Below are 13055 nucleotides of genomic sequence, written 5' to 3' on the forward strand. Positions count from 1 at the left end.
CAGGAGTCCTGAAATTTACAATTTATTTTCCCCTTGTCCCAAAGATGTTTCATGCCAAATATGAAAAGAATTGGCATGTTAGTTATAAAGAAGAGCTAAAAATGTTCAATTGTTAACGTACGATGGAGGGCAAACGACGGCGGACGCTGACAAATTGCAATAGATCACTTGAAATTGATCAAAACAAAAATAGATAAAATGAAATAGTATAGAAATGCTATTTCAAAAATCCTAATCAAAGTGAAAATTTAAAAACAAAACAAAACAATCAGAATTGTTATTGCATCCTACAGCTAGAATTTAAAAAAATGAAGTTCGAAACTAAATTGCATAAGAAATTAGAATTCTAACACTGGTGTCCCGCCATAGATTTCATATCCAATGTCAATATTTAAAATATCAATATAGGACTTTATATAGCCAGCAGTGGGTAAAAAAAATCATAAGAAAACAAATCGCCGGGATGCTCACGAGAACATATTTCTTTTGCCTCATGATTTTTAGTATAGTTTTTCAAAGAACTATTCAAAATGGCGTGTACCTCGATTATGCAGTAAGAACGCACAGTCTCCCCACCACGACATGCCTTCGAGTTAACGACGTCAAAAGCACATGGCGCTGTTTTTCAACTTGTTTGAAAAAGATGAATTACTTTTACATGTTTAGCCATAACAATCCTGATCAGTCGTGTGCGTGTTGTACTGACCAGACAGGAAGTGCGCTAACCGGAACAAAATGGAAGACATACATCCCGCGTAAGTATTGAAGTATATTTATAGGAAGTTTCCTTAAATTCAGAATTTGATATCAATTCATCGCAGACTGGATTGCATGGTAAATGACTAGAATTGTGATTGCTTGTATGATGAACAGGGTATCATTAGTCCTCCTAGTCACCTGGCCTAGATTTCGCGGGAGGAGGGGGGACTAAAGTCAAAACTTTAACACTTAATACTTAAGTGTGAGATTTGACTTAAATTTTGACTGCAGAAATAAAAAATAACCTATGTTTGAGTTTTTATCGAGAAGTCCAAACCTGATCTTGCCTCTTGTAGGTGCAAGATTCCGTGTTTGCCTTACCTCCAATTTCGTATTCTCTATAGAATTCATGAGATGTTTCACTGTTCCGTATCGTCACTAAGGTTACGATATGTATACAGATGCTTTTATTGGCCGATACAGTGTTATAAAAAATTGTGTTAACATCTTCATTGTAAAAGCAAAATTATGTTACGTTACGATTCTAATAGACGCAAAATATTCGTGACTCTCCATATGTAAGGTGAAGATAACGAACAGTGATCAATCTCATAACTCCTATAAGCAATACAAAATAGATAGTTGGGCAAACACAGACCCCTGGGCACACCAGAGGTGGGATCGGGTGCCTAGGAGGAGTAAGCATCCATTGTTGACCGGTCACATCCGCCGTGAGCCCTATATCAAGTAAACGGAGTTATCCGCAGTCAAAATCAGTGTGCCAAGAACAGCTTAACAATTGGTATGAAACACGTCAGACAGCATTTGACCTGCGAGGCTGTATTGACGAACTAGATCGTTATAACGATGTAAATTTTCCATACCCTACCCTGGGGACCATGATTTTAACAAACTTCCATCCATGTGTATAGTGAGTTCACAATAGGGAATCATTTTTTTTTTACATACAAATATATAGGGGACATCTTTAAGAATATTCTTCTCAGGAACCACTGGGCCAGAAAAGTTTATATTTAAATGAAAGCTTCCTGACGTAGTGCATACTCAACTTTGTAAAACTCATAGCCCCCAGTGGAGCCACAATAGGGAATCAAAGTTTTACATACACATGTATAGGAAACATCTTTTAAAATCTTCTCAAGAACCACTGGGTCAGATATGATTCTAACAGGAGGAGAACGACGAATGGTGAATTATCAAATTAATTATATAATAGAGACGAGCGAGATGACTATTGATAGTGTGGTAAAATGAGCGACTAGGTGAGGAAATAAAAGAAGCGGGAACTAACATGTCATCCTTTAGTGGAGCACTGGCATCAGCAAGAACCAGTTTACAATAATCTTCAGGATTTCATATTAAGATTATAAAATGTCAAAACGAAATAATCAACAATGACAGTGAAGAGAAAGATGAATTATATTGAGACAAAGGAGACAGTAAGAATGCAAATTTGAGATTTTACAACTGACACTGAATAACATGACGTGAACCAGGGATCCCTAAATCACGTCATAATAAATACTCTTACATAATAAATTGAAGTATAAAACGATTAATATTTTTGGTTCCAAATACAGTAAATATTCAGATGAGGAGAGGTTTGTGGTGATAATGATCTTGTTTCTAAGTGCAGTCTATCGTTGTATGGAATGTTATTTGACATCTTCCATATCGATTGTTAGACCGTACTTTCCATACTAATTTCATAATGATTACCTGAAAGAGATAAGAGCTCAAGGAACATAAATGTTAACGGCAAACTATATGACAAACGGGATGATTTCAGCTTCTCCGTCACCATGTTCCCTTATTTATGTAGCAAAATTCCATCACTACCTGCATATTATTTTGTTCATGATATTTCACAAATGATTCGGGAGTATGCTCTGCTTATGATCAATTTTTGAACCAAGAGAGGCTGTTAACAAATAATTTGAACAGTCTCTTTTAAACTTGACATTTTGCCAATTCTGTAGTCGTTATAATGAGCTAATTTGTAAATACCACTTATCATTAGTTCGAATCCTGTCTGATGTGTTTCATACCGATTGTTATGCCGTTATGTATCCACTGCTTTTGACTATGGATTACTCTGTTTACCATCATGGTGAATATAGGACATCAACCGGAGATCCTTACTTCCCCTCTCCCTTGGTACATGTTTTACGTGTAATCATTGTTTGGCCTTTTTAAAAAAGGACTTTGTTTCAGATCTAGGGCTCACGACGGGTGTGACCGGTCGACAGGGGATGCTTACTCCTCCTAGGCACCTGATCACACCTCTGGTATATCCAGGAATCCGTGTTTGTCCAACTCTCTATTTTGTATTGCTTATAAGAGTCATGAGATTGACCACTGTTTGTTATCTGCACCTTTCATGTACACATTTATAAGAAAAAGTTGGATGTGTTCAAAAGAAAATGTAAATAAGACGACGGGAAGTATATCATGGAAATGTGGGACTTGAGAACCTTGTGGTTTTCGGATTTCCGTGGACTTGTAAATGCCGTGAACACGCGAATTCTGTTAATGGAAAACTTCTGTTGCCTTAAAAGATTGATTGACTTTACTGGATTTATTGTAGATTAATGTCGATAACTGTTTAGATTATTAACTGATATATGCCCATGCGTAGAAGCAGAATAAATTGGCATCCTCGATGAAGTAAATAAGCAAGGGATAATTTGAATGGGTGAAGAAGAACACCACGTTTTACAATTTCAAGATTTCAACATCAGTAGACGAATCAAACACGCTCGGACGGATCAACTATACTTGAATTGCCAACACGTAACATATTAGCTTAAGTTAAATGAATTCAAAAATTATTTGATGCAACACTGAATAAAACCCCAACGCTCAACGACATCGAGATGGTGTTTCCTTAGAAATCTCTTTTTGGTCCGGTGGATGCGTGTGTGTATGGTCTGTCAATCTCCCATCATAATTAACAAGTTTCTCTTCAATTCTTGCAAGAAAAGTGTGGACCTGTACAGGCAGTAGTAGAAAAACCTAGTTTGGGCCGTTTATAGATTTGTTATGAATGACAATGATTGAGTTCCTGTCCACTGTATGATGATCGAATGATTGATTGATTGTTTTGCTGTTTTCCGCTACACTCAACAATTTTTCAGTTATCTGGTGGCGCCCAGTTTTTATTGGTGGAAGAGAGAACCCGGGTACAACGTTACAAAAGATGTTAAATACTTTATCCAAGTACACGAAAAAATGGGATTTGAGTGTTAATGTGCAGAAAACAAAAATAATGATATTTAGAAATGGTAGTGAAGTTGAAGAAAACGAAAAATTGTATTATGATGATGTTCTTTTGGATATTGTAAATGAATTTAATTATATAGGAATACTTATGTGTTCCAACGGGAAATTTTTAAAAACGCAAAGGCATGCTGCTGAGCAAGGTAGAAAAGCATTGTTTGCAATCAATAATAGTCTTAAAAATCATTGTTTTAATGTAAAAATATAATTCTATATAACTCCTTACGATAAAAGTCCAACATTTCGATATGGCGACTGTTGGACTGGAAACACTTAAAATCGATTGTTAAAAAGACTGTTGAACGATGACATCATATGGTGCTTATTTGAGTTTTCTTTTCCTATCCTTTGGAAAACTAGAAATGGCGGATGCACATTTTGCGGCAGGAAATGAAGATGAATTCAATTAATTCTTCAAAGTAGGGACAGCAAGAACATAGAAAATGATTTCATCTTCTTCTAGAATCAATTGTATGAAAATAAGTTTACTTATTTTTATTTTATTCGTGTTTAAGCTGTTATACGCAAGTCACGTGATTCTTGGTCTGCTGTTTACGTAATGGCAAGATTCAATGATTTGGTTGATGGTGAAATACAGAATTTATAAGACGAAAAAGAACAGAAACACGTTATATATAATCATTAATCAAGATCTTGGATATGTTTTCCTAGACTAGTGGATACAATGATGAATTTATGCAATCGCACTGCCCCGATCAAAGTTCACAGTCACAAACCATGTGCATCTAATAAAAACCTAAAAGTAAAGGTGTATAGCAAAATAATTATAGATTGGGTCCTCGGACAACAGCTGTTTAATTTGACCCAAGATCGGATCTGTTTCTCGAGGCAGTAGCTGAGAGCAACTGGTCCGTTCTGGGGTCAAACAAAACAGATGTTGTATTCAAACCCAGTCAATAACTGTAGTGTGATTGTTTTTTCACCAAATGCCCAGCATCAGGGTCTCAGGAGGACCCGTGTAAAGGCAAGTATTGACACGTGAACGAACACTATACGACAGGCATCAGTAAAATCACAACAGCTGATGATGTCTCTAAATGTGTGAAAATTTAAACAATTAAATGTACATAAGGTCAAAGCCAAGACAAGAAATTGTTTTCGGATCAAATAGTAAATTATATTTAAGCACTAAGCAAGACGATTTCCTGATTTTGCCAAAATTCTTGGCTTTTAGGTGATGACAGAGGGAAATGTGAACTTGAGAGCGCCCTCTGGTAGAGATTGTCACCAATCTAGACATCTACTCATCATTTAAAACATGTAGATTTTGTTAATGTAATGAAAAAGTTTATGATAACACATTGAATGCAATTAATTTTGATACATTGATTAAATCTGTAATACTGAAGTTTAGGTATTATAATAGTTAGATCATGGATTGTATGAAGTAAGATTTCAGCGATTAAGAAGGGGCGGAGATAGCGAAGCGACTATGATCTAGCTTACTTGTAACATTTTGTAATGGATGATTTAAAGTTCTGCGCTATTCAAATGTGTTCTCTTTTTTGTAGTTTTCTCTCATTTGTCTTTGTTACTCGTCACCGTGAGCATTATAAATTCTTCAGGGTACCTCTAAAGTGCGAAACGAAATATACCGAAACGAAACGAAATCTACTTAAACGAAACGAAACCCACTGAAACGAAACGAAACAGATTGTACAACCAAACTCTTTTAATTATAATAATTAAAAATGGTATCTTAGGCTCCTGTGAAAGTTACCACATATAAATAAAATTCGCCTCCCCTTTGATGTAGGCTTTGGGCTTGACTTCTACAAATTTTTAAAAATTGGAATGGGGTGGGGGTGGGGGTTGGGGTTAGTAAGCACAAAGTACATATCCTATTAAATACCATGTGCAATTAGTTTCAGATCCATAATTTTCAGAACGGAGGGTTACAGTCTCACAGGTCAGAGGTCTAGGGAAACACACTTAACGAGGGGTGGGGTCGCCGGCGCTGGATCCGCGTTTGGGCATAAATACAAGTTTCAGTGTTTTTGCTCTAAAGACAGATTTATGTATACATATACATGTGGATATTGTGTATTTATATGTAGTATATCAAACGGTAGATTCTGAGTATGTCCTCCCGTTCTCTTTGTAATTTATGCTTCCCTTGTTCATAAACCTTTTCATTTTACAAAATGCTGACCTCCTCCTGATATTATTGCATAAAACAATTTCCGTTTTCCGTCCTGTTTTCAATACCACGTCTTAGAAACACCCCAAATGTATAGAATTATCTATAGAGTCACTACATATCAATAATAATTTTTAATAATACATGTATATATATCTTACCGAATTGCATTCATATAATATGGTATACTAATTATTTATTTTTTTCATTATTGAAAGTACTCGCACATCAGCAGTTAGAGATAAAATAAGAGGTTAAGAGCTCTTCCTGCTTTCAACTCTCTCGGACACCAGCTTCTTCAAACAATGTATCTACACCCAAAGGCCGATCCAACCCCTCGTTTAGTGTGTTTCCCAAGACCTCTGAGACTGTAACCCTCCGTTCTGAAATTTATTGATCCGAAACTACTTTCACATGGTATTTAATCAACTTCGGATATGTACTTTGTGCTTACTCACCCCCCCCCCTCCTTTCCAACTTTTAAAACTTTGTAACAGTAAAGCCCAAAGCCTACATCAAAGGGAAGTTTATTTATATGTGGTGTCACTTTCACTGGGGCCTAAGATACCATTTCTAATTATTATAATTTTAAAAGTTCGGTTATACATGTACAATCTGTTTCGTTTCGTTTCGGTAGATTTCGATTCGGTTCGGTAAATTTCGTTTCGTTTCGATTTTGTTTCGCACTTTACAGGTACCCAAATTCTTCACGATGAAGTGCATCACCTTTAGAAGTAGAATATTTAGCGATTGCTGATTAGATGAAAATGTGGGTTATTTTCGAATCCATGTTACAAGAAATGATCTTAATAAGTACAGAATACTCTGCTCCTCAATTTTGACAATTCAATTTAACAGTTCAAAACTAGGCTCAAGCATGTAACATGTAGCTTATGTATGCGCATAAGGTGAAAACATATCCATCTAGACCCCGTACATAGAGTATTGGAATAAACGTACCGCTGTTTTTGTCAAGAAACATGCGGAACCCATTCCGTTTTCAAATTGTTCCATTCCGTACGAATGTCACACCGTTCAATTATGTCCTTTAAAAAAATATATTCATTCCGTGCAGAAAAATGCCTATCGTTCCTTCCCCTATTTCGTGCAAATAATGTCCTAAAATGATAATGATTAAGTAGAACTACGACCCTGGAATCCTTTAGGATCAGGATTCAGGGATTTTAAACACCATAAGTACATTTGTAGGAGTGTACGATTTTACCAGATCTTAAACTTGTAAATAGCGGCGTGGACTATCCTTCGCGCACGTGCTTTTAACCAAAGTGAGACAATACCGTAGTAGCGGCCATTCTCTTCACAGGAAGAAGAATAACCGCGAGACTATCGGGAGAGGTAACAGGTCGTTCCGGCCCTATGATGAATCCATCCCCAAGTCATTCCGCCCCTTAGTCACTCCGTCCCAGGTGATTCAGCCCATGTAAATTCAGCCCCTAGGTTTAAAAGAATAATAATCTGTGGCCCATAGACAGATTGCATGAAATAAAAAAAAAAATGAAAATAAGCTGAATAAATAAATGATACCAATTTTCAAATGTGAAACCCTTGAAAATATTTAAAAATTTTGTAGGATACATATTGATTCTTGTATGGAGACATCTGTTCTACACAAACGATATTGCCATTGGAAACAGAAATGGCATTCCGGTGCATGTCTATTACATTATAAACTACACTCGGCCCAGCAAAGACGTGGTGACGTGTAACTTGACGCTGTGGACGTGAGACAATTGCGTCGGATGATTAGAATCTTTTAATCTGCCTAATGTAACATCACGATTGAAGAAAATGCATAATTAGCTAATTGCCGACAAATCACACGGGCTTCATCGATTTTTGTACAAATCCTGTCCATAATTATAATCGCCCGATAAAATTATTGGATGATAATTACCCAGTCTGAAAGCAGTTATTATCAGTTTCCCGTTGATGATTATTATTTGTAAAGAGAAGTTGGATGAATTAATGCCATTTTGTTTATTTCTTCAAACAATATTTTGTTATTTATCGAACATAAATGGATTTTCCATTCTATTACATAATTTGTAAACAGAAAATATTTATACAAAGCATATGGGGACGGAGTGACTTTTCCAGCCATTTTCCCGCCAAAATATCACTACCGGAAGCGACTGAAACCACTTTCTCTTGTTCAAAGTGTATATTTTCCACAGATGCAAATATTGCTCATCACAGACATATTTCTTTTCTACTTTTAGCGAATAAATGTTCTCGCGAATACGTGTTCGTCTTCAGCATATTCATCCTTATTTGAAAGACACAACGCATGTTTCTAAACTTTTTCATTTTGTCAGCAAAATTAATTCTTTTCATGCCTAAAAGTACTTCAAATGTGTTTTAATGAAAGTTTTCGAGTTTGAAAGCGATGAAATTCAACTTGACTTTCGCTATTTTACGCGCCATTATATATCACAATTCAAAAATGATAAGATTGCTTTCGTAAAATAAAATACATGTATTGTGATTTCCACTTTAAAATTGATTATTTTTATTAACTTGTGGTTTTATCTCTCTCTCTCTCTCTTTCTCTTTCTCTCTCTCTCTCTCTCTCTCTCTCTCTCTCTCTCTCTCTCTCTGGAATTCACCCGTGACAGCGATATCAGGAAAACTCGTACCCAGACGAACTCGTACCCAGAAATTTGTCTAATCCAAAAATAATAGATAATTGCAGTGTTTATTTTAGAAAAAAAAACATGTAAAGCGCCAATTACAGATGTATAAAGGACTAAAATTACCCAACAGAGTGTAGACAGCGACCCATAAAAACATTATTTACTCGCAATATTACCGATGTCATACTCGCTTTCCTCGCTATATTTGGGTATTTACATTGCTATTTGTAGGCACTGGTGACGGAAACATTAAGACTCGGGGACATTTTTTAACATCGATTTAAATGTTGCCCATGATGAATAAATTATGCCCCTAAAAACTGAGTTTTTAATAATATCTTATACTAATTTCACAATCAGTTGATCGAAAAAGGGCGCATATGACGTCACTGTACCATGTGACTCCCTATCTAGTTAACTAGACTTTTTGAAATCGGAGCTTAGATTTAAGTCTGTATTGTGGTTAATTATCGCAATATTTCGGCGAACAAACTATTAGAATTAATTACTATAAACATAAGGAAGATAAAATGCTTGTAATTTTGTATATTTTGAAAACATGAGATGTGTCCTTTATTAAATAAATGTCTACTTTTGCTGTTTGTACTATACAGATAATGGAATATAGCAAGCTAGTCTCCATATGCTCAATTAAGAAATGAATTTTATTTTTGAAAATGCATGAGGGAATAAAGTGTGACGCTTCTTGTGCGCTTCATGAAAAGTATTCCGAAGTGGGGCGTTGCTGTTTATACCTCCGTGAATTTCCAAAAATGAAATTTATATATAAAAATAAGTCTATCCCAGATTAGAAAAAAAATATGAGGTGATAAGGTGTGTGGGTGGGTGGGGTGGAATGATCATGATCCATGCCCCCAGTACCTGTGTTAATAACAATCGGAGTCTCAAGGATCCCATAACGACCAACCCTTTCCTTGTGTATATAGTTTGTTTAGTCATAAAACTCCACAGAAACGTTCCACTTGCAAAATTGAGATTTTATCCCCTCCTCCATTACTGAATTATGATAAAATCATATTTTCCTAGAAATTTGTATTGTTTATCATTCGAATGTACAGATATTATGCATTTAGTCAGTTGCATCAAATATATATTAATCATAAATGTGCTCAGTCTCCGATAAAATTAACTATTATTGAAAAAGCTTAAATTACTAACCATGTCTAAGAAACTAGAACTCTCCATTCCGGGCTAATACCCCAGGGGCACACGATATAAAGGATAAAAACATACTTCCTCAGATCAAACCATTTGATTAGACAACTTCTGGCCCCAAGACTATAAACTGAGAATATTTTAAGTCTGAATTTTAAATCCAGCTAACTGTTGAAATAATTTTTATAAACAAATAGGATTTTCAGTATATGTTTGCAGTTTTTTTTAACATCTGTGCTAGATAAATCTTAAGATATAACTAAAATCAAAATTTTGACTTACGTTTTCTGTCTGATCAAATGGTCATCTATTATATTATTTTTTTCTATTTAAAATATTGTTTAAAAAAAATCAACGAATCAGTCAAATATTAAAATATCTAATGATGCTCAATATAAACACTATACCAATAAATAGGATTTTCAGAGAAATAAATTGTTTATTATTTCTCTTTTGGTAAATGATTCAAAAATTGCTTTAGTATGAACACCCCACGCCAAAGGAAAACGAATATATTCATACATTCACTACAAATCAAAATGTAAGGTACATAAATGTTATTTTACTTTGATAAAATATGTACGCAAACGGTCTGACTCAAACCTTTTAATTCATTTTAAAAAAAAATATTCTCCAGCCAAAGATATACTTTTGAATTAAACATAACTTAGCATAACTTTCTCATACCTTGAATATTCTAATTCAAAAATAAGAAATGCATAACTTCAGTCTAAGAACAACATTGATTGATTGATTGTATATTGTTTAACGTCCCTCTCGAGAATATTTCACTCATATGGACACGTTTAAGAACAATGTATTTACAATGTTTTCATGAAATATCTTCGTGAATTTTTAAAATATACTCTTTTTAGTAAAAACAAAACGATTAAGTCTATAAGTAGCAAAAAAAAAAAAAAGCTTGTCAATTCAAGAAAAAATGTCCCATTGATATGAAAATACCAGGTGCATATCTTCATATAGTGAGTAATGCGTGTACAGATTTTCAGAAAAATACATGCGTTTGTTTATGTAATATCAACTTTTTTGTGAGTAGCCTGTCTTGATTTTAAAAGAAAATGATCATACGAAGAACAAGCTCTTGCGTATCAAATCAGTTGAGAGATTTAAACATCATATGCAGGTGATAATGGAATATTGCTACATAAATATGGGACGTTAACGTTAAAAAAGCTGAAATCATCCCGTTTATCATAAAGCTAAGTTGTTAGTTTGCCGTTTGTCGTTAATATTTATTAATATGAGATATTTGAAGTTCGAATCGATTAAGTGACATTTCTGTATACATTTTTTTTTTTTTTATAAATTGGTGTTCGTATCGGTCCTATATGAGATTTATACCTCTGTACATCATCTGTTTATTTTGTGTTGAATTGCTTGTTAATAGATGAGGGCACACTTTCATTTTCCATTATCTGTCTTGGCCTTTACGACAAAAGCTTATCAAGTTCGACGTTTGTGTGACGTCCGCGATTCGTTTTTTTTTTTTTTTTGGTTGTTGTTGAAAGTATCATATTGATGTTTATAATAAATCAAATGCATGTCAGGTACAGGTAATTACTTAGGATCATCCCGAGGCACACACTGTACGTGGCATGGTGTTGCAGAACTCTTGGAGACAGAGGATATCGTCTCTGATCGGGATTCAAGCACAACTGCATTCAGGGTCACTGAGATGACCAGCACTCATGTATTGATTATAGGAGTCAGACTACTGCTCCCTGCTTAGTTTTAAACAAAAACCTCGTTTTGAAATCCCCGGTATATTTAACTATCTTACAGTATGGTCCAAATGTCATTACGGCGGATTACAAAGATCTTCATTTATGGAAGCAAACCGTTTGTTTTGCGAATGTTTTGTTTGACCGCCGTATTATTTATGTGTCATTGGGGTATGTCATCCGAACTAAATCCATTAAAACGTTTCTAATTAGCTTGTTGAATATTCAACACCGTGTTTAAGCCTGCATCTGCTACATTCATGAGTAACCTATTTTTAGGTCTCCGTCGGAAATATCAATAATATTTAAATTAACCCATGCTATTCTGTTTTACAATTTTATTCGAGATTTATCAACATTCAGCACATGTAGTCTCATCCAATGAAATTCAAGCTATTATGGAAGTAGTTGATACCGCATATTTTATTGTACATAGTACACATGTTTATCATACATATGTACTGTAACAGGTATCTCTCATTTCAGCCGCGTGTCCAGATGGATATACTACTTATCAATACAAATATTTCAAGATTTGTCTGAAGTATGTTGCCATGGACACCAAGTACCCGGATGCGGTGAACTTTTGCAATGCAGATGGCGGGGATCTTATTCGAATTGATTCACAGCAGAAATACGATTTATTTAGGGCCCACTTAGGTAGGTGCTTAGTTTTCAGTGAAATATAATACACCATCTTAGAGTGAGCACATTTCAAGATATCATTTATATGCCGGGAATAATATGTATATATATAATTGATTGAATATTGTTAAAAATCCCTCTCGAGAATATTTCACTCATATGGAGATGTCACCAATGCCGGTAAAGGACTGCAAAATTTAGGCCTATGCTCGGCGCTTATGGCCATTCAGCAGGGAGGAGTCTATATCGTGCCACAACTGCTGTGACACGGTACCTCAGTTTTTGCGATCTCATCCGGAGGACCACCCCATTTAGTCGCCTCTTACGACAAGCAAGGGGTACTGAGGGCCGACATGTATTCTAACCAGGATCCTCACAGATCTGATTGAAAACAAAATATTTTCAACGTAATGATCACCATCATTATTAACATGATGACGGAAAATATTGATATCGTAATAAATATTATCGTTTTTTCATCACTTTCCGTGAACCGGGGTAACGTAAATAACGAACCGTGATCAACCTCATAACTCCCACAAGCAATACAAAATAGATAGCTGGGCAAACACGGACCCCTGGATATACCAGATTAGGTGCCTAGGAGGAGTAAGCATCACCTGTCGGCCAGTCACCCGCCGTGAGACCTTTATCTTGATCAGGTAAACGGAGTTATCC

At 35.3% G+C, this 13055-nt stretch overlaps 1 protein-coding gene across 1 annotated transcript in view; it reads left to right on the top strand.

The window, feature by feature from the left end:
• Window positions 1-448: 448 nt before the first annotated feature.
• LOC125662565 (uncharacterized) overlaps window positions 449-13055 on the top strand; it is an 18644-nt gene continuing 6037 nt past the window's right edge. The window contains exons 1-2 of the mRNA XM_048894810.2: window positions 449-755; window positions 12219-12392. Of these exons, the coding sequence (XP_048750767.2) occupies window positions 464-755; window positions 12219-12392 (466 nt within the window). The 5' untranslated portion in view covers window positions 449-463. The remainder of the gene's footprint in view (window positions 756-12218; window positions 12393-13055) is intronic.

This window comes from Ostrea edulis, chromosome 8 (assembly GCF_947568905.1).
Source record: "Ostrea edulis chromosome 8, xbOstEdul1.1, whole genome shotgun sequence".
NCBI lineage: Eukaryota > Metazoa > Mollusca > Bivalvia > Ostreida > Ostreidae > Ostrea > Ostrea edulis.